The sequence below is a fragment of the Piliocolobus tephrosceles genome, chromosome 7 (genome assembly GCF_002776525.5).
Source record: "Piliocolobus tephrosceles isolate RC106 chromosome 7, ASM277652v3, whole genome shotgun sequence".
Classification (NCBI taxonomy): Eukaryota; Metazoa; Chordata; class Mammalia; order Primates; family Cercopithecidae; genus Piliocolobus; species Piliocolobus tephrosceles.
Window position 1 is genome coordinate 9,811,104 of NC_045440.1, and position 27,093 is coordinate 9,838,196.

At 47.3% G+C, this 27,093-nt stretch overlaps 1 protein-coding gene across 1 annotated transcript in view; it reads right to left on the bottom strand.

Moving 5' to 3' along the window:
- Window positions 1-27,093, bottom strand: part of DLGAP2 (DLG associated protein 2) — an 885,559-nt gene that overhangs the window by 11,328 nt on the left and 847,138 nt on the right. Inside the window, exons 9-13 of the mRNA XM_026453900.2 lie at window positions 26,031-26,380; window positions 24,927-24,968; window positions 18,236-18,321; window positions 15,893-16,308; window positions 3,754-3,845 (exon numbers count right to left, since the gene is read on the bottom strand). Coding sequence (XP_026309685.1) covers window positions 3,754-3,845; window positions 15,893-16,308; window positions 18,236-18,321; window positions 24,927-24,968; window positions 26,031-26,380 — 986 coding nt within the window. The remainder of the gene's footprint in view (window positions 1-3,753; window positions 3,846-15,892; window positions 16,309-18,235; window positions 18,322-24,926; window positions 24,969-26,030; window positions 26,381-27,093) is intronic.

Below are 27,093 nucleotides of genomic sequence, written 5' to 3' on the forward strand. Positions count from 1 at the left end.
TTTCTTTAATTTTGTAACAATGGGGTCTGGCTATGTTGCCCAGGGTAGTCTCGAACTCCTGACCTCAGGTGATCCGCCTGCCTCAGCCTCCCAAAGTGCTGGGATGACAGGCGTGAGCCACCGCGCCTGGCTTGCTCCCTACACTGAAATCCGAATGACTTTTCCAGGCATGGTTCCCTTGATTCAGTGGGGGTTCAGCAGAGTCAGAAGAGTTTCTGGTGGGTCGACATTCAACTGGATTTGCTTCCGGTTTCAGCAGTGCACACTCAGCACGCTCAGTGAAGAGCACGCTGAACGGACAGCTCTGCGATTCCTCATCCAGAGCCAGGACCTGGGGCCCCCGCTGCCCTCTGCTCGGCTGAGCCCGTTCTTCTCTGCAGCCACACGGGGGCAGCCTTGGCCGCTCAGAGCCCCACCAGGCCATCGAGGCGCCCCTCCCACCCCCGCGGAGCACGGGAGGGCGGCCCTGGCCGCTGGCTGGGAGCCCAAAGTCAGCCTCTGTGGGTGGGGACAACCAAAGTGCCTGGCAAGGAGGCTATGTTCTGCACCGAAGTCAGTCGAGGGACGCCAGGAGCTGCAGCCTCAGGGCAGGCCGGGCCAGGTGAGCAGCAGCAGGGAGGCTGCTCAGAGGCTGTAGGGGTGGTGCCTGCCTGGCTTCCAGAAGTCTTCGCCAACCTAACGATGTCCCCTTTCTGGAGGGCTGGACATGGCTGTGCCCCCTCTTTCTGGAAGGCTGGGCATGGTTGTGCCTGATGGTGTGGGGGGAAGCGGAGTGGCTTCTCCTCCCTCGCCCATAGCTGGGTGGTTCTGGTCACATCTCCCGGGAGACGCAGGAGGAACATGGCCGGCCACTGTGGCGGAGGCTGCCCCAGTCTGAGAGCAGGCATCGCTTTCCCATGCCCCTCTCCTCCTCTCCGCAGCAACAACACATCCGTCCTTCGGGACCACCCAGACCACACGCTGGGGCCGGACGGGCACAGCCTGGCATGGTCAGGATTTGGCTTTGTCTTCTGTTCTCCTTTGGTGGGGGAGGCGGTTGCACCTGAATCCACTGGACATTCAGAGACGATAAGGTGTTTATAATAATAATAATAATAATAATAATAAAAGTCAATGGTTGTGCCATGCCATTCCCTTTACACCAGCAAAGTCACGCAGGGCCTCGTTCCTGTGAAATTGCCATTGTTTTAAATTCACACAGCTCTGTGGCTCTGGCATCTGGTGTCCATTGGATAGGAACTTCGGTGCCCCGTGTGGCCTGGGGCAGCTCTCTGTGCACTGGCACCTGCTCAGGCACACGCACCTCTGGGGTTGGATGGAGTTAAAATTCAGAAGCAGGCTCAGTGGGTCTGAATGAGACTGAGTTTGTAACAACCTTTCTGGGGATGCCAAACTGCTGGTCCCACAAGCACAGCAATCAGCCGCACGCTTTGAGGGAAAGTTCTTTCCGGTATTATGTGCTTTCTGGTTGTGTCACAAGCCACCCGCCCATCCCGACCCTGAGAGGCTCCGCTCCCTGTGATCCATCCTGAGAGGCTCCCCTCCCTGTGGTCCATCCTGAGAGGCTCCCTTCCCTGTGATCCATCCTGAGAGGCTCCGCTCCCTGTGGTCCATCCTCAATCTCGGGGTGGGGCTCTGACATTTTCCAGGGTCACTCTTTGACTTAAAGCTTAGCTACCCACCAACAACTTCCAGCAGACAGTGGTGCTACTTTGTGCTGTGGACCATTTGGCTTTGATGAGCAAAGCATGTCTTACCATGTCAGCACTCCTCTCATGCCAGGCCTGTCTCAGGCACCACCCCCTCCCCGCACCACTCTTCCTCAGCAAACGTGTCAGTGTTTTTGTACTAATCCTGAATAGAAGTCGAAAGGAAAGGATGTAGCCAAGCCAGCTATTTCAAAACTCAAAAGGCCTAACAAATATTAGGATGAACAATTTTAAGCCAAATATTAGCTATTTATGGCAGAGCAGAAAGGAACATTTAGCAAGCCTGAATATGAACCTTGGGCTGTGTGTGGGAAGCTTTGGACGGGCGTTCCTAAAGACAGTGCCTGCCTAGGCTCACCCGAGTCTGCATAATATTACACAGAATTCATCAGTGGTCTGAATGAATTCCTTTAAAGGTAACAATTAAATAGATACTACAGAGGAGGCAAGGACGTTCACAGGTGACACAACAGCTCAGTGTTTACACAGTTACCAGCTTCTTTCAAGGCGCTCCAAACTTTGTTTCCCCCTTTTAAATGATGATTATAACTTTGTCAGAGTGATGTGTTGATAACTCTTTAAATTTGCTGTGAACTTCAACGGGGCTGATTGGAAAGTGTTAGAGAAGGCACACTTTTTAATGATCCTAATGAAAAGACATGAGATGGCAACTCTGGCCTGCTTGTGCATCCTTCGATATGTAAGAATATTATGATGTCTCCTTGCATGTGAAAAAGCCAGGGAAAACATAATCAAAACACCTGGCACCACTGCTATGAGAGGCCTAGAGGAGACCTATTTGCATTTGCCTGAAAATGTTTGGTCTGAAAAAAAAATCGATGTATATATTATAAAACAACCTATTAAGTAGCATAATTATTATTTAGCTATTTCTCAAAACTGTGAATACTTTAGTCAGCTAAGGAAAAGTATACGTGTATGTGTGTAGGCAAATATATAGTATATATAAAATATATTAACATATATGTAAACTTACATATATAGTGTATATATAAAATGTATATGTATGTGTGTAGGCAAACATATAATATATATATGTTACCAAGTAAACTTACATGTTTTATATATACTATATATTTGCCTACACACAATGTGTATTTTATATAACTATATATGTATACATAAAATATAGTTAATGTTATATATTTATTATATGTTAATGTTTAACATGTATATATAAGGATACATAAGTAAACCTTCATATACATGTTAATATTTGTTTATATATAACTACACCTATATATGTTTATATAGGTATATACATAAACATATAGATGCATACATGATTATAATCATGTATAAATCTAATATATATGATGTATATATGAGTTTTTCTGCTCTGCCAGAAATAGCAAATACATATTTATATATTAACATGTGTATATATATATAAGCACATATAAGCATACACTAACAGGTATATATGTAAGTATATGTAAATATATATGTGGTTTTTCTTTCTCTTTGTCAGGAATAACCAAGTTTAACATCAACTGTATTAATGCATCTAGTTCATGGTGTATTTGTTTCACTACCGACTATAAAATACAAAGGATAAATTATTTGCAAAATATCTTCTTCATCTCTTCATTGTAATTGTTACGTGTTTTTATTTCCAGGCACCTCAGATCATTTTCTTCATTTGTGACATTAGCCATAATAGAAATTTTGGTTGTTTCTCCTCTTCTAAGATGCTCTGGTGGGACATCCAGTTGCAAAGACACAGTGTTGCCCCGTGCTGCTGTAGCCCCCCCCCTTCCTGCCCCCTCCTCCCCCTTGCAGCCTCCCTGCCTCGGTATCGTGTTTAAACCAGGGCCGTATCAGCCTCCCTGCCTCAGTACCGTGTTTAAATCAGGGCCGTATCATCTCTGTCCCGAGGGCGGGAAGTCTCTTCTGTGTAATGCATGTGATATTCTGCATACTGATAGGAACTCTTTGACAAGGAAGAATACAGTGAGGATCTGGGGAACGACGCCCGTTAACTTGGTTACAGGGAACAGGGGTTCCCTGAGGATGCACTTACCATATTCTGTTGGCAAAGCCAATAAAACTGCTGGAATTTCTGGGACATGAGAAGCTGGGCACTCCCAACGGCACTCCTGATTTTCCCGAGAACTGTTTAAAACAAAAACAAAAAAACAACAGCTTCAAAACTGGGTTGATTAAACAAAAGCAGAAACATCACACCAAGGGAGCGGGTCCCGCTGGAGAGGAAACTCCGAGGACTTCATCGTGCCGAGTGTGTTCGCCGGTGAGTCGGGCCTCCGCCTGCTCCGTCCCCAGCTCACGAAGGAAATCCAGAGATGACCAGATGTCACCGCGGGGACATTCTCCTTGGGTATTGGGAGAAACTTAGTTTAAAAGGCGGCCTATACCTCAGCGAGTTTTTCTTATTTTGGCATCAAGATTATTTCAGTGCTGCTGTTTGGATGAGCTGGAAGACACAAGAACACGTGTGAGTAAAAGCAACATTGAGTTCTTCCCATTTTTATGGACTCCGTGACGTGTTAGTGAACTCTCTTAGGTGTGAATTCCTTCATTTTTAGAAAAAAACACATCCATAGGTGTTCTCTCATTGGAGTTGATTACATAATTTCTAGTGAACTGTGGGCCGCTATCTCCTGGCAGTGCTGTGAGGTGTGTGCTATGTAGCAAGAGGCTGTGTGGACAGAGGCCGCACAGGAAGGTGGCAGCAGCTAAGAAGACGTGGCTCCGCTCCTGGAGATGGCAAAAGGGTCACGAGTTTCTGAATATGCTCACAGCTACTAAACTCACCAGTCCAGGTACCCAGTAAATGTGTAATGCTCACGCCTCACTTCTGATGTGCTGAGTCAGCAGACCACAGTTTAGTGAGGTAGGAAGAATTAATCTACAAATGGTTCCTAATTGCAATGACTTTATTTGGTTAATCAAATAGTAATTTTTTTTTGAGACAGGGTCTTACTTTGTCGCCTAGGCTGGAGTACAGTGGCGTGACCTTGGCTCACTGCAACCTCCGCCTCCCAGGTTCAAGCAATTTTCCGGCCTCAGCCTCCCCAGTAGCTGGGATTACAGGTGCGCACCACCACGCCTGGCTAATTTTGTATTTTGAGTATAGACAGGGTTTCTCCATGTTGGTCAGGCTGGTCTCGAACTCCCGACCTCAAGTGATCTGCCCATCTCAGCCTCCCAAAGTGCTGGGATTACAGGCGTGAGCCGTTGTGCCCAGTCATAAAATTTTTTAAAAGAATATACTGTATGTGTGTGTGTTTATTTTTATTTATTTATTTTGAGGAGTCTCGCTCTGTCACCTAGGCTGCAGTGCAGTGGTGTGCTCTTGGCTCATTGCAGCCTTCACCTCCCAAATTCAAGCGATTCTCCTGCCTCAGCCTCCAGAGTAGCTGGGATTACAGGCGCTTGCCACCAACCCTGGCTAATTTTTGTATTTTTAGTACAGACAGAGTTTCACCATGTTGGCCCGGCAGGTCTTGAACGCCTGACCTCCAGTGATCAGCCTGCCTTGGCCTCCCAAAGTGCTGGGATTACAGGTGTGAGCCACCGCACCTGGCTTGTATGTGTGTGTGTTTTAGAGACAGGGTCTTGCTTTGCTAGCCAGGCTGGAGTGCAGTGGCAGGTAGCTCACTACACCCTCCAATTCCTGAGCTCAAGCCACCCTTCCATCTTGGCGGCTTTAAGTGCCGGGATTACAGGTGTGAAACTACCATGACTGGCCATAATATAATTCTATCAGTGGAAATAATTTAACCAAGAAAAATAGGTGCAGCTACTTTTGCGTTTAGACTAGTCAAATAAAATACTCTGTTCAAGGAGTCTGTCTCCAAGCCTTCCGAGCTTTCTCATTTTCCTCCTCCCCGGTGTTCACACCCACTCTTGAGTCTGCTGTCATCCTGGTCCCCACTTTGTAAATAATAGCTTTGGTAGATCCTAGCTCACCATGATCCTCAAAGCCACACAGGAATCCACTGGAACCCATTTCTTACCAGTGCACCCCGGGCCCACAGATCTCAGCTAGGTTTTATTTGCTGGAGCAACAATTCAGTGTTACTCCATAGAGCGTGCCCAGTACACGTATGTGGCTTTTCTGTACCTAGGTCAGCACTTGGGGCTAGGCTGCCCACCAGGCAGGGGGCAGATGATCTAAGCATCTCCTTGCCTCTCAGTTCACACCAAGTCTCCCCGTCAAGGCTTTCGGCATGGGCGCTTCAAGGTGGGGCCGTCTTTCCTGAGCTTGCTCATGAGGCATCTTCCGCTTCTTCCGGCCAAGCTGATTATTCCACCTGCTCTTTTTATTCTCCCTGGAGATTCGCTGCAGAGCACAAATCACTAACCTACACGACCCACCCTAAAACTGAAAGTGCTGCTGGTTTAACTAGCCCAACCCTGTCTCCTGCTTTCACTGGAAGGAAAAGGGGGCATTTATCCTGGAGATTTGCCCCCTTGAACGCAGAGGCGAGGAGATCCATCCCCACTTACATCTGCGGCTTTACGTGCTTCGCGAGGGAATACTGATGTGCTCGAGGTTTTGCCTAGAGACGTGCAGGTGCTTGGAGCTCAGGGGACTTTGCAGACCCACCTGTGCCTCGCCTGGGGATCTTGTGCCAGGCATGGCCTGACTCATGGGGTCTGGGTGAGCCAGAGAGTCCGTTTCTTTCGAGCGTTTAGGAGATGCCCCCGCTGGCTCCCAGGGCACACCTGACCGTGGAAGCCTAGACAGCATTTCCAGAAATAGAAACCGAGGTCCAGGGAAGTGAACTCAATCCCCGTGGAGGTTCTTCCACAACAGCTCTTTCCCCAAACATTCCTTAACAGTCAGTCCCAGAAACAGTTACTGGTGAGATTCATTCCACACGATCCAGAAACTGGCATCACAGACCCTGGCATCCTGCCGCCCAAGCTAGGGCGCTGCAGTGTCTCCTCCTTAGCCCAACTTTAGGGAAGAAGAACCACATGCCATGGGCACAAAGGGCCTTAATGTTCATGTAATAAAATGCTATGAGCTAGGTGAAAATGATGTTGCAGAGATAACTTTGGTTTGAGAGGGCTCATGACACGCTGCGACCCGGAAGTCGAGCACACAGCAGGGTGTGTGGTGCATCCCTCGTTTTTTAGAACAGGAAGGTCTGACATTCTGTGCCACATGTTTTCTCCTGGGTGGGATAATGGACTTAAAAACATCCTTTTCTGTCTTATTTTTCTAAAATGAAGATTGTTTTGCTCCCCAAAGTTTTATTATGAAACTTTTCACACATGCAGAAAATGGGGAAGAAAAGTGGAACCCACAGCTCCCTCCCCGTTCCGTGGAGATGGCTGTTAGTGTTGTCCTGTGTTCTCTCTTCCTGAGCCCTTTACCTGCGACCACCTTGTAGGACCAGGGCCACTGTCACCCCCACGAAGGTGACAGTAGTTCCTGAATATCATCTAATTCTCCATTGCTTCTAGGGTGTGAAAAAGATGAAGAAAGCATAACTTTAGTAAAAGCAAATAACTCGGATAACACTTTGGCATCATTTCAGTCTTGAAGAATGGAAGGTTGTCTGTCGGGCATCTTAACACCAGGGCCCCGTGCTGCTCACAAATCCACTTCAAGACAGGCTGTTCTTCCATGGATCTGATTTGCCAGCCAGCCTGGGAACAGAGCAGGGAGGGGAGGACTGGAGAAGGAAGGCTGGAGCCCCTGCCCATGTGGCATAGGATGGAGCTGGCAGGGCTCTGAGTTGGGGTGAGGGGAGTGGAGGGGCCGCTGCGGTCGAGATGCAGCTGGAGGCGTTGGGGCTTGAGCGGTTTCTTGAAAGGGGTGATGGTGAAAGCACCTCATCCTTCCTCTGCGTGCCGATGCCCCCAAAATGAACGTGTTCTGCAGCCTTGGTCTCGCTGATGATGAGGGGAGGAATCATCTTTGCTTTTGAAATGTTGAATTTCTATTTCTTTTGTATTCTAAAACCTGGGTAATTAATGAAGATATTTAAAGGGACTATTTTAAGCAAGTGGTTGCTGCAGAAATATATAGAAGTGGATGAATAAATGAATTTATTTTGCCAACTCTATTCTTCCTCAAACTGTAATTAAAGTCTATCAGTTTTTTAAAATTTGAAGTTTAATCCCCAATTTTCACATTTCTCTTAGAGTGGAATTCAACTCAACTGTTAATACAAAGTACTTCAATTTATACTCTCTAACACAACATGAATACATGGGCAATATCTTGGTATCGATTTAATGTAGTGGAGAGTTATTATAAAGGGAATAAATTGAATATTGCTAGGGAGAGATAATGAATGTCAAAGAGTGTAGCTAATGATATGCCTGCTAATGGCAGGAGAATTTTGCTGTTCAGTGAATGAGAATGATCCTCTCTGATACCTATAATGTAAATAGCTTCCTAAAATTGCAAAGAAGTTGAAGTGAAAATTCAATTTATTCTCTTCCAGTATACGTCTCTAATTTCGCCATAGTTTAGACTCTTGCAGGAGCTACACTAAGGACTAATTCTCATCCGAATGCAAATTCACAAAGAACCTGCTAGAACCCTTGCCTTTGATGTACAAAGAAATTTGATTAACATACTTGGCTCTTTTACTTTTTCTATAATTCCAATTCTATCTAAATTTGGTATGAAGTAACATAATTTACACTATTCTGGTGTTCTAATATTTGAGATGGATTTTTATAAAACTTGTAGAGTCTGAAATGATCATTTGAGTATTTGTAACCTCTCTGATCCCCTGAGATTCCCTTGTGACTAATTTTGTAGTGGGGTCTGCCTAAGTTACGGCTCCCAGAAATCTCCTTTGAAGACGAGCCTCATCATTTTCATGTTTTTGAGCACATCTATTCTGTGTGTTTTTAATGGATTTATCACAGTTGTACATATTCCTGGGGGCATATGTGATATTTGGTCATGTCTACAATGTGCTATGATCAAATCAGGGTGATGGGGACGTGCATCACCTCAAACATTTATCTGTGTGTGTTGGGAACATTACAATTCTTTTAGCTAGTTTGAAATACAGAATACATTATTAACCATGTTTTCTTACTGTACTATTGTATACTAGAACTTATTTCTTCCACCTAACTGTATTTTTGTACCCATTAGTATGAATCAGCTTCTCTTCCTCTTCTCTCCTGTTCCCTTCCCAGTCTCTGGGAATCTACTAGAGTAGATTGGAGAACTATCCACCTTCATGAGCTCTGTTTTTTTTTTTTTTTTTTGTCTTTGGGATAATAGCCATTCTAGCTAGGATGAGGTGGTATCTCACCGTGGTTTTGATTTGCATTTTCCTGATGGTTAGTGGTGTTGAATCTTTTATCACATACCTGTTGGCCCCTTGTATGTCTTCTTTTGAGAAATGCCTATTCAGGTCTTTTGCCCACTTTTGAATTGTGTGTGTGTGTGTGTTTTTTTTCTGTTGTTTGAGCTCCCTTATATATTCTGGTTCTTAGTCCCTTGTCAGATGTGCAGTTTGCTGACATTTTCTCCCATTCTGTGAGTTGTCTTTTCACTTTGCTGTTGATTTCCCCATGACCATTTAGTTGGGTTGTGTGGTGACATCTTCACAGGTGCTTAGCAGAGGCCTGGTCAGTGGGTTGATTCTCTTAGTCGGATCCGCACAATGGACACAGTCCATGACCTGCATCTCCCAGGAGGTCTGGAAGCAGTGGACGTTCTGTTAAGCTGTGTGATGCACTGACCCCTAAGGCTGGTAGCTGCCAATATGTGCACAGGCATCTGCTGTGCTCAGAACATCATCAGTATTTCTGATTCTTCCATCTTCTCTGTTGGTCTGAGACCGCCTGGGTCAACCATGGACACAGGCACAGCTTCTCTGTGGCCGTGTCCTCCTCGTCCCCTGCACGGAGCATGTGTTCTGCTCGTTCTCAGAGTTGCTCTGGGCTCTTTGTCATCTGCTGACCTCTGTGTGAGTGCCGACTACTTGGGTGCTTCTCCCCATCTGGACCCTTGTGTCTCAGATGGAAGATGGCCCAGGAGATACAACGCCACACATCTGACCCCAGCTCTTGTGTTAATATGACTTGTGGTCATTCTGGCTGTAAAAGGAGACTTTAGTGAGCAGATCCCTATGCTCCTCCCAGCATTAGTGTTTGCCTGGAATGTGGCATCTGACCTGGTGAACACGTAGATTATTTGTTACTTCAGGAGGAGTTGTTTGGGGCAAGGAAGTTTCCGATACCGTTTGAAAGATCCTGTGTGTACGTGTGCTCCCTTGGTGAGTTCTTGATGAGAGTTGCATCTCAATGGAATTATTCAATAAAGTCTTAGCTTGGGAAGGATTCCTTTTGTTTTAGAAAATGTGCAAATTTTTGATTTTTCCTTTGTGTATTTACCCATTTGGTTTAACATAATTAATACAAAAATCTTAAAACATTAGTAATGATTTACAATGTCTTGAAAGTACTTTTATTAACAAGAGGAGGCCTGCATTAATGTGACTTCATGCAGACCAGCATTTCTTTGGGTTCACAATAGTTTTATTAACCATAGAAGACTGAATGAATCTAGATTCATTCAATCAGTTCAGGGAACTGTGTTATGAAATTATATTTTGTGCAAAAATTACTTCATATAATGGAAATTTCAGTATTCAGAGATCAGAGTCTGTCTCATAAGCCATTTAATTTAATCTTTATTTTAAAAAGTGCCATAACCAATAACCCTGTATCTGCTCCTAAAATTAGGACTGGAAATTAAGGTTATCATCTTACCTTTTAAACATTTAGGGAATTATCTGAGCTTGATTAATATTGTGCTAGTTTTATGGACCAAGTACATAGATGAGAGGCATAACAAGGGTTTTGACATCTTTGTCCGCAAAAAGATGAAGGTATCTGGGCAATTTAAGAAAAGAAATTAAGAAAATCACAAAAGGTATCAAGTTCATCCATTCTCTGTTCCTTGTGTTCAAAGTTTATAGCAATGCGGTTACATTTTCTGATTAAAAATTAGCCGGGCATAGGGGTGCTCAGCTGTAATCCCAGCTACTCAGGAGGCTGAAGCAGGAGAATTGCTTGAACCCAGGAGGCGGAGGTTGCAGTGAGCCGAGATCGCACCACTGCACTCCAGCCTGGGCGACGGAGTGAGACTTCGTCTTAAAAAAAAAAAAAATAGTGGAGCAAAGACAAGCAAAATCAGGATCATTTCAGTGGATGTCTATAGAATGCGAAGTGTATAAGCTACTTCCAGCCTCTGAAACTGAGGACGGCCGGGTGATTCTCTGGGATTCTAGATGTTCTGCTTTTATAAACGTGTGAGCAGGAGTGTGGCATCCTGTTTGCTAAGACGGCCCATCCTCCTTCCCTTTCTTCCTCCCCATTCCTATTTGCACGGCACTCTGTGCCAGGCAATGTGTGAGGCACTATCTGTGGATGATAAATGTTAAATGTGACCACTGCATTGAAGGAGACTAAAATCTCAAATGACGGCAGAGGGTGGAGTTTTAGGGAAGTTTCATCCTTTGAGAAACACCTGTCCCCCAGGGCATGGGGCATGGCCCTGACAGAGAGGGCTCTGAGAGGTCAGGTAGCGCAGACCCTCCCCACAAGCAGGGTGAAGGGCAATGCTGACGTGAAGATCTTCCTCCAGAGGAAGGAGACAAAGGGGCCTCTGCTCCCCAGTTCTCTGCCTCTGTGTGGACTCTTGAATCTCCTTTTCTATCATCCCCATCCACCTCCTTGGCCAAATCCAACTGCGCGTCAAGGCCCAGCATGGTGCCACCTTCTCCGGGAAGCCTTCTCAGAATCTTCCCCGGTGAAAGCGTTGCTGAGACCCCTGAGTTTTTAAGGTACTTTATCTGCACCTCTCTTATGACACTAAACGGTTTCTACTTCCTGTAAATAGTTTTTCCCTGGTCTGTCTGCTCCCACTGTTAGGTGATTGGTTAGGTCCTTTGCCACGTCTTACTCATTGTTGCATCATTTTTGTCTATCGGAGAGTGGCTTGCTCCATCATAAGAAATCAGTAAATATCTGTTGAATGCAGACATCACTGAGCTGAGAGAGTCCAGAGGAGGATCCTGATGGCACCAAAAGGTAAAAAACAAGACAAAACAAAACAAAAAAACCCCGCAACAAAACCAAACATGTGTTTAGGGAAATACAATTTGGAGGCAGCAAAAATTAACTTTCCACCCTACCTTATTGAAGAAAAATAGTTTTTCAGATGCCTAATAATAAGGTAAGTGAAATTTAAATACTAGGTATCCTGGCTGGGCATGGTTGGTTCATACCTGTAATCCCAGCACTTTGTAAGGCCAAGGTGGGCAGATCACGTGAGGCCAGGAGTTCAAGACCATCCTGGCCAACATGGTGAAACTCTTATCTCTACTAAAAATACAAAATTAGCCAGGTATGGTGGCACGTGCCTGTAATCCCAGCTACTTGGGAGGCTGAGGCAGGAGAATCACTTGAACTTGGGAGATGGAGGTTGTAGTAAGCTGAGATCATGCCATTGCACTCCAGCCTGGGAGAAAGACCAAGACTCCCTTTCAAAAAAAAAAAAAAAAATCACTATATATCCTAAGATTTTGGAATCTTACTATTGATCTGGGTCCCTATATGTCATCAAATTCAATTTTGCATGTAGTACTTTTATGGCATAATGTATAGAATTTTCTGGAATGCCTCCAGTGACAGAAAACCAGGACTTACTGCGACAGGGCCTCAGCACTAAAGCCCTTTAATTGTAAGGACTTTCATTCTTGGTTTGAGAAATAATTTGCCTCCTTATAGCTCCCGCCACTTATTTTCCAGTGGCTAATGCAGGAGAACCTTGGCCTCTGTCTTCGCGGCTGAGGGACTCTGTGGGCCACATGTGGGTCACAGCAGTGGAGGGTCAGGGATGGGACACAACCTTGTCTGAAACAGCAGGAGAAAGCAGGGGATGCACATCCAGTGTGGAAACAGGCAGTGGAGGGGGTGCTTCCTGTAAGGGAACATCTTGACACCTTTGACCATGGGTTAGAAAGGCAGAGCCGTCAACGTCAGAGGGCTGTGACTCCCGGACCCGGGTCACTGCTGGAAAGGCAGAGCCTTCAACGTCAGAGGGTTCTGACTCCCAGTCCCAAGTCATTGCTGCTATTCTGTGATTTGGGGCAAGATCTTAATCTCTCGGAGCCCCAGTTTATCTGTAGAATGCTTGCACTACTACTACCCACCTAGTCCATCGGGATGAGCATCAGTGAGGTCTGCAGTGCATTCAGCATAGGACCTGACCTATCATATGTGTTCAGGGAGAACCGGTCTAGATATTGTTTCTTTATTTTTTGAGACAGGGTCTTGTTCTAGAGCGGTGGCGGGATCTTGGCTCACTGCAACCTCCACTTTTGGGGCTCAGGCAATCAATCTTCCCACCTTAGCCTCCTGAGTAGCTGAGACGACAGGCATGTGCCACCACACCAGGCTACTTTTAAAAATGTTAATTTTTTTTTTTTTTTTGGTAGAGACAAGGTTTCACTGTGTTGTCCAGGCTGGTCTAAAACTCCTAGGCTCAAGCAATCCTCCTGCCTCAGCCTCCCAAAGTGCTGGGATTATAGGTGTGAGCCACTGTGCCCAGCTGAGGATTCCAATTTTTTTTTAAACGGAGTCTTGCTCTGTCGCCCAGGCTGGAGTGCAGTGGCAGGATCTCGGCTCACTGTAAGCTCTGCCTCCTGGGTTCACGCCATTCTCCTGCCTCAGCCTCCCGAGTAGCCAGGACTACAGGTGCCTCCATGCCTGGCTAACTTTTTGTATTTTTAGTAGAGACGGGGTTTCACCGTGTTAGCCAGGATGGTTTCGATCTCCTGACCTCATGATCCGTCCGCCTCGGCCTCCCAAAGTGCTGGGATTACAGGCGTGAACCACTGCGCCCGGCCGATTCTATTTTTTTTAAAGGTATCTTTTCAAAAATGATAATCCTTGAAGAAACTAAATTGAAAGTACACACTAAACATGGAAAATGACAGGGAATGTAGTCTCTGTGTTATAAACACAGTGGTGGCTAACACCTCTCAATGTCTTACACCTTCCAAAGAAGACCAGAACTTTCTGAATGTGTCCTGAATGGGATAAACTCAAATGACAATAAGATACAATTTTATAGGCATTTTATGGGCTAAGCCCTGACGAACATAACCTATTTGTAAATTTTTTCCTCTCTCCTCCTCCTCAAAAGTGTTCTTTTAGGAACCACATGCTGTAGAAAACACACCTTGATTGACACGCAGGTCTTACCACCTGCTCTCATCCTGGAAGGAAGGTACCCCAGCCCGACGCTGCCCCTGTCAGCATGCACCAAACCAGAGCTGGCAATTTAACTCGAATTTGGCATCAACTTAGGCAATACAGTTTTTCTGTGTTTTATCTTTGTGCTAAAGATTATAAATCCCTTTTATAATTAAGACAGTTTTGCCAAGTTGAGGCATATACCAACAAGGGGGAAGATGCTGCAGAAAATGAGTGATTTTTAGATGTCAAAATCGTGAACAGTCACTTGCTAAATGTACCCTAACCATGAGAAATGCAAACGCCATGTGAACGATCGGAACACGGCTACACTGACTTGCACCAGCCCTGTGCAGCCGTGGGTGATGCGGGGATTGTGGGGACTGCGGGGACTGCGGGTCAAGTGGAAGGCTTTCCCAAAGCAACATCTCCTCCCCAACACTCAGTGTCCAACGTCACCTCCTGTAAAGGATACGTGGAATTTGATGATTAAGAGACAAATGTGGAAGAACAGGATTAGTTAATTAAAGGCAATCTCTTTCTTTCTTCATAGGTATAGACCTTAAGTTATAACAATAAAAAATCAGCACGGCAATGATTTTCTCAGACTGCTGAGGCTCCAAGGCCGTTGTTCTCTGTAAGTCCCAGTCAATGCAGTTTCATTGTTGTACTTCTGTTTCTAGGATTAGTGAATGCCCTGTTAAAACAGCCATCTAGAAATGGAATGTCAGGGACAAATTCCCAAGGATCTCAGCTATCCTTCTGAAGTTCAGGATTTATAGTGATCATGTCAATGTACAAATAAATTCAAAGAAAAAGAAAAATACTTTAGAAAGAGCATAATTTGTCAAGACATTCGGAAATAGCTTTGTGAGACTGTGCTGTGTTCAACATAAGCACTAGTTGTAGGTACTGTGCAATTATGTAATTGATCTATAAACAAAGACAGGTGGTATTAGCTTAGAGGTCAAATACAGCAATTTTTAATGGGAGCTGCTTCTGAACTCTTTTTTTTTTTTTTTTTGAGACAGTGTCTCACTCTGTTGCCCAGGCTGGAATGCAACGGCACGATCTTGGCTCACTGCAACTTCCGCCTCCCAGGTTCAAGTGATTCTCTTGCCTCAGCCTCCCAAGTAGCTGGGATTACAGGTACCCACCACCACACCTGGCTAATTTGTATTTTTAGTAGAGATGGGGTTTTACCATGTTGGCCAGGCTGGTCTCGAATTCCTGACCTCAGGTGATTCGCCCACCTCAGCCTCCCAAAGTGCTGGGATTACAGGTGTGAGCCACTGTGCCTGGTCTGAACTGTCTTGATGGTAGTTTTCTCTAGGCAAATGGGAGGAAGGTAGAGAATAAGGGGCTGTCCCCTTCCACGTGGAGAGGCAGAGGCACAGCTGAGCCCCAGAGGGGCTGGGACAGATCTGCCTAGTGACACCTGGTAGAGGAACGACGTGGCCTTCCCGTCCCACCCAGGTGAGGAGACCTTTGGGTACGTCATCACATAGTTAACTAACTTAATCTTTTACTTACCTTCAACTTTTCTTTGGTATAATGCCAAGGCATTTTCTTGTAAAGCTTGAGCTGGTAACAATACTAGAAAATAACATGAATGCTCCCAATGAAGTTTTTGCCAAAATCCAAGAGAACTGCTAGGTGGAATATGAGATCAACTGTGCTCCCAAGAAAACTGTTAGCACAGTTGATCTTCAACTTACCTGACAAAACAGAACACACACTTTTCCATCGATATCTTAGTGACTGCTTCTCTTTTCACGTAATTTATATCTTTTCTTAGAATTGAGGGGGATATACTAGAAAGCACGTTTATTTTCATTCACTTGAATACCAAAGGAAGGAACTTTACTCCATTAATGCTGTGATGTGCATGTTTGCATTACTGAGAAATGATGTCTAAGAGGCCCCAGGGAAGCCTGAGCTCTTACTTTCCTCCGAGAGATCGTTCTCCTCCGCCTCTCGCTCCATCTCTTTGCACCAGCCTTCCATCCTCTTTGTCTCCGTGTGCAGCAGCTTCAAAAACCACGAGCCATCCCTGCGGCACGGAGACATCCTCCCAGTCTCTACTGTGTCGATGGCAGGCTCCAGCCACGGGTCCGGAGGGGGCAGGGTGGAGGTGTCCACTTGGGTCCGATAGTCTTCTCTATAGCTGAAGAGCCCCTGGGTCCGTACAGTTCTCACTGCGCCATACTGGGTGGGGGTGCTGGGCTCGGAGTGCCGCTGGAAGGAGGAGCCGAACTGGAGGCCTTTGTCCTCCATGGTGATGTGGCCTGGGAACCCTTCCAGCTCCAGGTCAGCTTGGACGGCAGCCGTGACGCTGTTAGAACGTTTAAAACGCCCGTGTCTGCAAAAGGAGGGAAGGAAGCGAGATGGTAGCCTTTCTGAGAGGACTTCGTGTAACAGAATCCCACATGTAGCTTGTCAGGAGCGCACCTGAGTGCAGCAACGTGGCAGCTCCAGGGTGGGTGGTGGTTTGTCTGTGAAATATGCTGGTGTTTTGTCTATGGAAGAATATTTGGTTTTGCACATCGTTAAACTTGAACATCTGCCTAACTCTCAGGCCCTAAAAAACGCCCACTTGGGATTTAAGTTGATTGAATGATACAATGAGAGTTAATGTGTTTCATGAAACCGCTATTAGCAAACCGCTACCTCCCTTTCAGAAATATGCCACGAGCTCATACAGCCGAGGTCGTGAGTTGCTTCTTTTATGTAAACAATAGCCACATCATACCGAGTTTTAGTGGCTTCCAAATTGTGTTTCAGGGCCTGAGCCACTTCTGTCTGGATAACTTAATATGTCCCCATTAACCCCTATGTGCAAAATAATGACTCCAAATTCTGACTTTGGTGTTTGAAAAACATTTTCACTGTCTGTATTTTAATGTCATCCTTTTCCACATAGCTCATCACTGAAATAGTCGGCAGGAAGGGGCTTACAGTTGGAGACCAGCATGCTGGGTGAGAATGCTGTGAGTGTGTGTGTGCACGTGTGTGTGCTCTGTATGTCTGTGTTTGGGATATGTGTATATATGTGCATCTGTAGTGTGTGCCTGTGTGGTGTGTGTCTCTGTGTCTACATAGCCCCAGCTACTGCAGCCATCCCTGTGGCTCTGCAGGCTGAACCCACAGAAGCACACAGCTGTGCATGCAGCTGGTTAGTAACATTGCCACGTGTTCCCTTTGCGGGAGGGACACTGAGCCACAGAGCAGGATGGAAGGCAGCCGGCCTGCTTTCCAGGTGCAGAGGATGGCCAGATTCTAGGAGGTCTGCTTGGAAACTGGGAAAGCCATGAGCTGGGGTCGGAATCTCTTTGTAATCAAAAATCTCCATAGGGTAGGTGCTAAAATGCTCCCTGATGAGGGAGGCCACCCAACACTGTCCCTATCAGATGCTGGCTGAGCCCTCACAATGTAATATTCTCATCAAAATTTGTTTTTATGAAATAGACAATACATGCTATTTTAAATATAAACTAAAATGATCATCCTGCCTCGCTGCAAAAATAATACTAATGGACATCACTTTATGTTTCCAGGTAGTATTTTTAAAGTGAAACAACTTCACGTTATTCGAAGGTCTTGAATGTGCTTTGCTGTCTTGCTATCATTTCACGTTTAACATGACAAACATGACAAGGTGTGAAGCCTGCATTGGTGTCACCCTCAGCCCGTCCTTCTTTCCTTTGGTTTTTGGACACAGTCTCGCTCTGTCGCCCAGGCTGGAGTGACCGGCGCGATCTCGGCTCACTGCAAGCTCCGCCTCCCAGGTTCCCGCCATTCTCCTGCCTCAGCCTCCCGAGTAGCTGGGACTACAGGCGCTGCCACCACGCCCGGCTAGTTCTGTGTATTTTTAGTAGAGATGGGGTTTAATCATGTTAGCCAGGATGGTCTTGATCTCCTCACCTCATGATCTGCCCACCTCAGCCTCCCAAAGTGCTGGGATTACAGGCGTGAGCCACCGTGCCCGGCCTCAGCCCGTCCTTCTTTCCTTTGGATCAAGGACTCTGACTTTCAGGCCATCAGCTGCTCTGCTTTCAGAGGCGACAAATTACTTTGGAAAGAATTACTCCCTTGCCTCTTGCAAAAACAAGACATAGGCGGGTGTTAACTCATACTTGGGGGCTATCAATGGAAAAGTATAAACGTATGGCCCTGTTTCCACAAGCACAGGCATGATTGAGGGCCAGCAGGATCTAGGAGCTTCCATCAGGCATTGGACAAAGAGCTCTCGCTTGGGGGTGACCGCGTGTCAGAGGGGGCTGAGTTACCGCTTCTCATCTTCCACTTGCACCCCGACAGAGTGGTATTCCCGCAGACCGCGGCTCTCCGTGTCAGAATCCGTGGCTGTTTCCACCTAATTCAACAGAGAACATCTGATTTTAGAACTGAAACATGGGGCCTGGGCAAGGGACTATTTTGTTGTTGTTGCTGATTTGCTGTAATTAATTACGCATTTGTTTAATGAATGCAGAGATACACTTGACCCAGTAGAATCACAGAGAGGGAAATGCATTCACATGGGAGTAATTACATCGCTCCTGCGTCTCATCACATTTTACATAACTACCTGAACTCGGTGCTGCACTTTGGTCTTTTAAATGTATGCAAATAAAACTGCTTAGTTCAGCTCAGGCAAAAAATAGGTTTTGTTGAACTGCATTATTACAGGACTTAAAAGCTCTTATCACGCCCTACGGTGATGAAAGTACAGCATGAACCAAACATAGCTAATGACAACAAATAAGCAATTTAATAGAATTATACTGATGGCTGCATCCACATACAGAAAGACACAGAAAGGAGTTTAAGCATTGATCAGAAACAGAGGCAAACTCTCCACCTTGATCTCCATAGAGCTGTCTCACATCTGCTAAGAGGATGGCCAGCAGGGTGACGTCAGATCAGAACAGAAATCATATATTCCACAGAGAATTCTTACTGTGGCTGTATTTGCCAAAAAGTCCCCACAAACCCACCAAACGTTTCAATGATCATCAACTATGTAAAGTTATCCGACAAGGGAATTCTAGTACAGTATAGTTTCTTAAAAACAAAAAACCCCCTAAGTCTCAATAGGAAAACTCTGAAACCAAACATTAGTTAAGCCATTGATGATTCCAGGCACTGAGTCATTCCTCTTTCCAGAAAAATATTACCTATTGTAGCAAAAGGGCTTTTGATTCCTCTCTGAAATGTCATAGCTAAGTTATAAAACATCTCTCTTTTCTTAAACATATTACTGATCACTACAAGGAAAAGGTGCAAAACGTTAAATAATTATGACCCTGTCCTCTGGGAGTCAAGAGAGAGGAGCTGCACGTTGACATTTGAGTTGCAGTTTGTGACTGTCCTAAGGTTACCTGTGTCAACAAGGACTGGCTCAGATTTGTGGCTAAGAGAAGTAATCATGGTAACAGCGAAGACTTACTTGGTGCGTACCCTGTCCCAGGCACTATGCTGAGGTTCCAGCGTTACCACGTGTAATCCACACAATAACCCCAAACATGTTTCCAGCCTCAGGAGAGAGTTGGGGGATCAGAGGAGGGTGGGGGTGACTTGCTCAGGAGTGCCCAGCTGATTGGGGGCAGGGCCAGGGCTCTTGCCCAGATCTCTCTGACCCCAGAGCCATGTGCGGCATGGAAGAAAGCATATGAGAAAACCCTGGAGCTCTTGGCCGGCCACGGAGCCTGGGGAATGGACAGAGACGTCCACTTTCATTGGGTGTAATTCTGAAGACAGGTGCAGAAGCTGTGCCTAGATTGGGATGTGTGTTCTGATAGCTGGGTGAGACGGGCTACAGGAGGAAGAACGTTCTTGAGTGAAGATCCTGGCCTTCCTGTCAGAATTTACCATTTCCCTTTCTAGTTTTAAGTGGGTCACGGCTTTATTAAACCTTACCTTGCTCGACATAAACATTATTAGTGTTATTTTACACTAAAGGATTGTAATACAAGGAATAGATTTAAAATTCCATGTATGTACCTATGGAGCCGCCTCATGTTTTACCTGCAAAGGATCCCATTTGATGAATACAACCTAGTACATTTAATGAGCCTTCAGTGGAGGGAAATTTGGTGGTTTCTAGTTTTCTGCCGTTATAAATGATGCTGCTATAAATACATGTCTGTACTTGTGTGTGTGTGAAAACTTCTGTGAATGTATTCACCAGATGGGAGGTCTGGGTCAGAGGCATTTGCACTTTATAATTTTGGTAGATATTGTCAAATCTGATATGAGTGAAATAAATTCCAATGGATACTTTTAAAGATACTTTGTAAAAGGGGCACTCGTTTTTATAAAAATGTGGAGACTATTTGTCTCACTTATTCTATTTCTAGGAATCCAGCCTAAACAAAGGATCTTAAATTCTGACCAATGTGTGAGGTGTTCATTGCAGCATTATTTATAAGGTAGCACCTGGGGAGAATGAGGAGGATACAGTGGGATAGGAATGTGCAGTAAGTCATGATTTACTCGTGACATGGAATAGCACACAGTGAAAACGATGGAGCTGGGCATGGTGGCTCATGCCTGTAATCCCAGTGCTTTGGGAGGCTGTGGCAGGAGGATCACTTGAGCCTAGGAGTTTGAGACCAGCCTAGGCAACATGGCAAGACCCCATCTCTACAAAAAACAAAACAAAACGAAAATTAGCTGAGTGGCAGCACCTGTGGGACAAGCTACTCCAGAGGCTGAGGCAGGAGGATCACTGGAGCCCAGGACGTTGAGGCTACAGTTAGCTGTGACTGCACCACTGAATTGCATTCTGGGCAACAGAGTGAGACCCTGTCTCTAAAGAATAAAGATGGTTATAAAGATGACCTCAAGAATGCTTACAATACAGACTTTAAAGGACACAGATTAACAGGTGCCATGGACGACAGAATTACCAGGTGCTTGCACACACGGAGAAACACCCATACTCACAGGCAAGCACGTGTACCATGGAAGAGACGAAAAATACAAAAGAAAGTAAAAGCTTTTCCTTCCTTTCTCTGTCTCCAAATTTCCTCTAATATAATTTTGTTATTTTTATAGTGAATTTGAAAAATAGAGCTTTTGGAACTGGTCAGATTCTGCTACTTACTGGCCATGCAACTCTTAGGAAAGTCTTCTAAATTTTGTTGAATTTTTGCTTCTTTGTCTCAAAGAGGGGACACCCAGTGCCTCAGTTAACTGATGTAAAACTCAGCATGAGGCCTGACTCAAGTAGGTTCGTCCACAGCAAGTGTGAATTCCCTGTTCTCTCATCCCAGCTTTAAGGACGGTCAGGTGAATATTGGTATGTATATTACATTAAAATTACATTAAAGGTGCACGCAGATGATGAACTGTGCAGATTTTATCGTGGCTGTCTTACGAAATCTTTCTAAGGAAAATGAAGTTCTCCGTTGCTGGAAGGTAAAGTCGGAGGGAGACATGGTAAAATCACACTTGGCCAGGAGGAGCTAAGTATCAATTTCAGAAATCCTGGGCATAGAGAGGCTTCCTGTGAGACAGAAAAGCAAATCTGGGACAAAGAAAAGAAATTATTTTGTACAGTGGAAAGGCAATTCAAGAGTCTTTTCCAAAGGAAATGCTGGCTAGAAGTAGGTTTAAAAAGTTTTGAGGCCAGGCACACGAGTTCACGCCTGTAACCTTGGTGCTGTGCAAGGCTGAGGGGGAGGATCACTGGAGCCCAGGAGTTTGAGGCTGGAGTGACCTACGATTGCACCACTGTACTCCAGCCTGGGCAACACAGCAAGCCCTCATCTCTTAAAGTTTTGAAAAACACATGGGTGCAAGAAAAAAGATGAATGAGCAAAATCACTATCCTGCCTCCCATGCAGTCCCAGGCTAGTAGCAGCGTCAAAGCCAACCAGCTGTTTCTGAGCCCAGCTTCTGCAGGGATGCTGGGAAAATGAATGTGGGCAGGGCTGGCAGCAGGAACCACTCACTAGTAATATCGGGCCAGGGTGCCAACCTGTAATCTCTGCTCTCCCGACAAGCTCATTTTCTGTTCTTCCGTCCAAACCTCACACATAGCAGGGCAGGTGCCCTGGATTTGATGCAAACTCTTTCCCTCTGAGACGTGCTCTGCCTCCAAGAGTTAGGGGTGAGTGGCCAGCCCTGCCTGTGAGGCTTTGAGCTCTGGGGCAGCCGTAAGGAAGAGCAGCTGACTGTGTGTCTGGAGAATCAGGCAGACACCAGTCAGTCTTTTCCAGGTTGCCTCTGCCTTCTCACAACCTGGTGAGATCACAGAATAGAATCTGATCTCACTGGCCAGGTATGGTGGCTCACGCCTGTAATCCCAGCACTTTGGGAGGCTGGATCAGCTGAGGTCAGGAGTTCGAGACCAGCCTAGCTAACATAGTGAAACCCTCTCTCTACTAAAAATACGAAAATTAGCCAGGCATGATGGCACATGCCTGTAATCCCAGCTACTTGGGAGGCTGAGGCAGGAGAATCACTTGAACTCAGGAGGCGGAGGCTGCAGTGAGGCAAGATCAGGCCACAGCACTCCAGCCTGGGCAACAGAGTAAGACTCCATCTCAAAAAAAAAAAAACAACGACAACAAAACTGATCTCATTTATAAAGGTGGGGCTCACAAGGCACCAGGGACAGAAGGATCCTGACTGTTAGACCAGACCTCCACCTCACCTAACTGCAGTATCTGGGAGCTGTAAACATTTCCCACAGAGTTCCCCAAACACACACATGCACACAAAAGAAAATGGAAAACTTAGCAGGAGAGACAAACCGCAAAGGATAAAAATGAAAGTGAAAACACAAATGGTCTAATTGGAAGGAAGAAAAGCAAGGTCAGGCCAGACCGGGTCAGAGGACCTCTCCGAGGTGGCTCAGCCATGCCCGCAAGCTCTCCTCCTTATCCTAGGCCTGGCCTATGAGTGCCAAGACTGGGGCCCATTCTCTCCTACGGGCATCTGGCCTGCAAATTTGGAGCTCTGATGAGACCTGTCTGTGTGTCCTGCTGTAAGGGCCAGACTCACACGGCCATGTCCAGACATCTGAGGAACAGGGGACTTGCCACTGGCTTCTGCGCTAAGCTGGGCAGTGAGGGAGGATGGGGGCCATAGGAGGTGTGAGCCGAGGACCCTCACTCACTGGGGATCATGTTAGACACAGCCCAGTAATTATAGTGAGAATCCTGAATTCAAACCCTGGTAGGAAAAGGTCATGCAATGCACTGTGAACAAGGGAGCTGCCTTGTGGGACAGGATGCCCTGGGACAGGACCCCCTGGAGCTGTCTTTCTGTGAGCCAGCGGGTCACAGCGGGCGTGAGCTCCACAGATGTGTTCAGTAGCATGGACGCTGGTCATCTGTAGGAATGACATTTTCCTGCTATCTGCACTCAGACAAAACTGCCCAAAGTTTCCCGGAAGCCAGTCCCGTTGAACACAGGCTAGCCAGCTTTGTCCATGAGCTGCAGAACAGCGTGACACCTGCCCTGTGTCCCAGAACAGGAACAGAACCAGGGCAGGCTCCTGAGGGCACAGAATCATTCTGGGCTTTTCTCCTCTTTGAGAAGCAGAGCAGACAGGAGTGGAGTGGAGTGCAGGCTCCAGAGTCTCACCCCTGCTTCACTCATGGTCTTGGCCATGAGCCCTTAGGCAAGTCCCTGACCCCCACCCCCCACCCCGAGCCTCAGTTTTCCTATCCATAGGCTGGGCACAGTAACAACCAGCACCCAGGGTTATTATGAGGATTAAATGGTGCCTTGGTGCCTGGCGGGGACGTGGCCACCTGTCCACAGCCTGCTCACTCCTGTCTCAGCCTGTCGCCTCCTGCCCTGGCAAGGCTGCTGTCTGCAGCTCCCCTCCTGACGCCTCCCAGGCACCCACAGGAACCTGTCTTTCATCCACTTGATTCCTTCTTTTCCTCACCTTTACTCCTGCAGTGGCTTCAATTGTTTGGCTGTTTTCCTTATCCTGACACTGGAGCTGCTCCAACTACATTTTCTCCATAGCTTTTCAATTCGCTTCCTTTGGATAACTGTGAGGTCACCAGCTCACAGGATGCACAGAAAACACACAGGATGTTGTGCGTTTTTTTTTTTTTTCTTACTGCCTTGAAAGGTGACTTTGTTAGCCACCTTCTTTCCTGTCTTTGCATCCATCCTCACCCAGCACACACCCAGCGACCCATCCGTCCACTCGCTCACCCAACATTTACTGAGCACTCCCTATGTGTCAGGCACAGTGCTGGGTGCAGGGTGGCAAGAGGCTGGGGGTTCAGTCCCCCTCACGGGACACAGTGTGTGGGGCTGGGGTCCAGAGAGGCCCCCGGGAGGGCGTAAAGGCACAGGCTGAGCTTTGCAGGGGAAGCTGGGGGGTTGAGGAGAAGCCTGTACTGAGCAGAGGCTGCCATGCCAGGGGTGGGAGCTGGGAGTGGAAGAGGGCTGACCACTGAGGGGTGTGGGATCCTGGCTGTGGGCGGGACAGGAAGCAGCGGCATTGTGCCCAGTGTGCTGACTTAACTGTATGAGTTTCCAAAATTATGTCCCACTCATTTCAGATAAAGTCGGTACTGCACGTGCTTAGAAGTGGGCGCTGCCTCGGTCATGGCTGGGTGGACATCCTGGAGGGCACCTGTGGGAGGCAGCTGAGGAGAAAAGAGAGAGGGTGGGAGTATCTGGCAATGGGAAGTCACCTGGCTAATTTGGGGACCTCTCCAGTCTCTACTGCAGACGTGACCCTGGAGACGGAGACAGGCGAGGGCACCCTGGCTTTCCTGCTTACGGGTGCCCGGGCCCAGTGAGGCCCAGGGCTGCAGGCAGGTTATGGACCCTGGTGAGCCCCTTGTCCTCATCTAAGAGGGGATGGATGGGGGCACCCAGCACAGTGCCTGGCATATAGAATCAGGACAGAGGCGACAAGAGCAGTCGCATAAACATCCAAAAAGGGAGAGAAAATAAAAGTCATGCGGACGCGGCTTTGGAGCACATTTCGGTACTTACATCTGACCTTGGGTATGGCTGATGCTCTGGGAATTCAGAATCCTAAACAAAACAATGAAGCCACAGTGTGGAGACCTGGTTCGGAGGCCCTGGACCAGCGGGCGGCTCCCCTGCTCTCTCCACCCGCATGCCTAGCTACCAGCGCCGCACGGCCCGGCTCTCACACACGCTCCACTCACCCTCCTCCCTGGGCCGCCCCAGCGGCAATCAAGAATCTGATTGTTAAAGCTCCAAGGAAGGCAGGCTGAATGCAGGGGTAAAAGGAAGCAGGAGGTGGGCTGTGTTGGCAGAGGACTTGACATCCAGCCCTGCTCAACCACATCTCCCAGATCCCGGAGGGATGGGCCACCTGACCCAGATCACAGGACAATCTCCCGACCTCCCTGGGTGGACAGCACTGCACCTAAAACGGACTTGCAGAGGGAGGTGCAGTGTGGGCGGGAGCCGGACAGAGCTCTCCATTCACGGGGAAAGGAACCATCTGCCACGCCTGTATCATGGGTAGACATCTGGGGACCCGGATGGACGCTGGGTCAACCATCTGTGGTCTGAAACCACGGATGCAGCATCTGTGACCCCAGCTGAGGGGACTGCCTGTACCTGAAATTGCTGTGAGTACGCCCAGGTTCTGTACAGACGAGGGCCTAGCTTTCCTTTTACCTCGTCATTCCCAACACCTTTTGGTTCCCCCACTCAACTCTTCGGCCACAATACTGAGAAGCTTTTTGAAAAATCAGACTTCAACAGAAACCCTCCCTTTTAAGCATCAAAATAGCGTTATCTCCACACTCTCTAGGCAGCCTTTGGCCCTTGGAAAACGCGCGGCCTGGAGCGTATTTTCAGGGTGACGGGACAGGGAGCTGGAACCCCTGGCTTTCCTTCAGCCCTGGACCGGGGTCCGCATCACCTCAGGGGTCTCCCGCCTACTCGCGGCGCTGGCAGGTCTGCAATGCAAACACACAGCCCTGGTCTCAGGTTCCACAGCCCTGCTGGGGTTAGGGTCAGTGCTAAGGACCCAGGGCCACTGGTTGGGTTCTGGCTTATTCTATGCTATTGGCAGGACAGAGTAGAGCGAGGCCCTGATGGGCGGCCACGAGCGGCTACCTGAATCCCGATGGAGGAGCAGCGGCTCTTGAGGAGTTCCTCCGCCTTGGACACCAGGATGGCCTTGTCGCTGGTCCTCACGGAGCTGCTCTGGCTCTCGGGCATGTGGCGCTGGGCCGCAGCCGTCTCCAGGGCGAGGTTCATGGCCTTGTTGCTGTCCAGGCTGTCCGTGGAGTTGTAGAGGCCGCGGCTGTCCTGGGGCCACGGGGACATCCTCTGTGCGCGACTGTCCTGGTAGGCATCCTGGGTGGATTCGGTGCTGCTCTGCGCCGTCACTGAGATCAGAGGCTTGGAGGTGGTCCGAGGGGGCACCGGTGGGGGGGTTTTCTTGTAATTTGTATATGAGACAGCTGTAAGAAAAGAAAGTCCCAGGTCAACAAGCGTGTTCTCCCCCATCAGCCTCTGGTCTACCGTTTCACCACGCCCACGTCCTGTGGTTGACAAAGCAAGTCTGTTCCTGGACATCTAGCCTAAGAGTATAGCATGAAATGTGGGGAAAGTGAGATAGCATACATGACTATACTTGTAAAAGTGCAGGATTATAAAAATACCAACAAATCCAGCAGCAGAGATACAGCTAGGCAAGATGTGTCCCCACAGGACAGCACGCAGGTCACGTCATCATGGAAAACGCTCATTCTATCACGTTAGGTTCAGAAGAGAGATGGAGCCTTGCTCTGTTGCCCAGGCTGGAGTGCAGTGGCGCGATCTCGGCTCACTGCAGCCTCCGTCTCCTGTGTTTAAGCGATTCTCCTGCCTCAGCCTCCCAAGTAGCTGGGATTATAAGCACCCCCCACCACACCTGGATAACTTTTGTATTTTTAACACAGATGGGGTTTCACCATGTTGGCCAGTCTGGTCTCAAACTCCTGACCTCAGGACCTCAGATGACCCACCCGCCTCGGTCTCCCAAAGTGCTGGGATTACAGGTGTGAGCCACCACACCCAGCCCAAAGTGGATACATTTTTAAAAACCTTGCATTGGAAAGAGAATCTGAAGCCTAGAAAATGGAGGCAGGATGATCAGACGTTATTAAACCAGTTGGGTGCTGAGCTGCTCTTT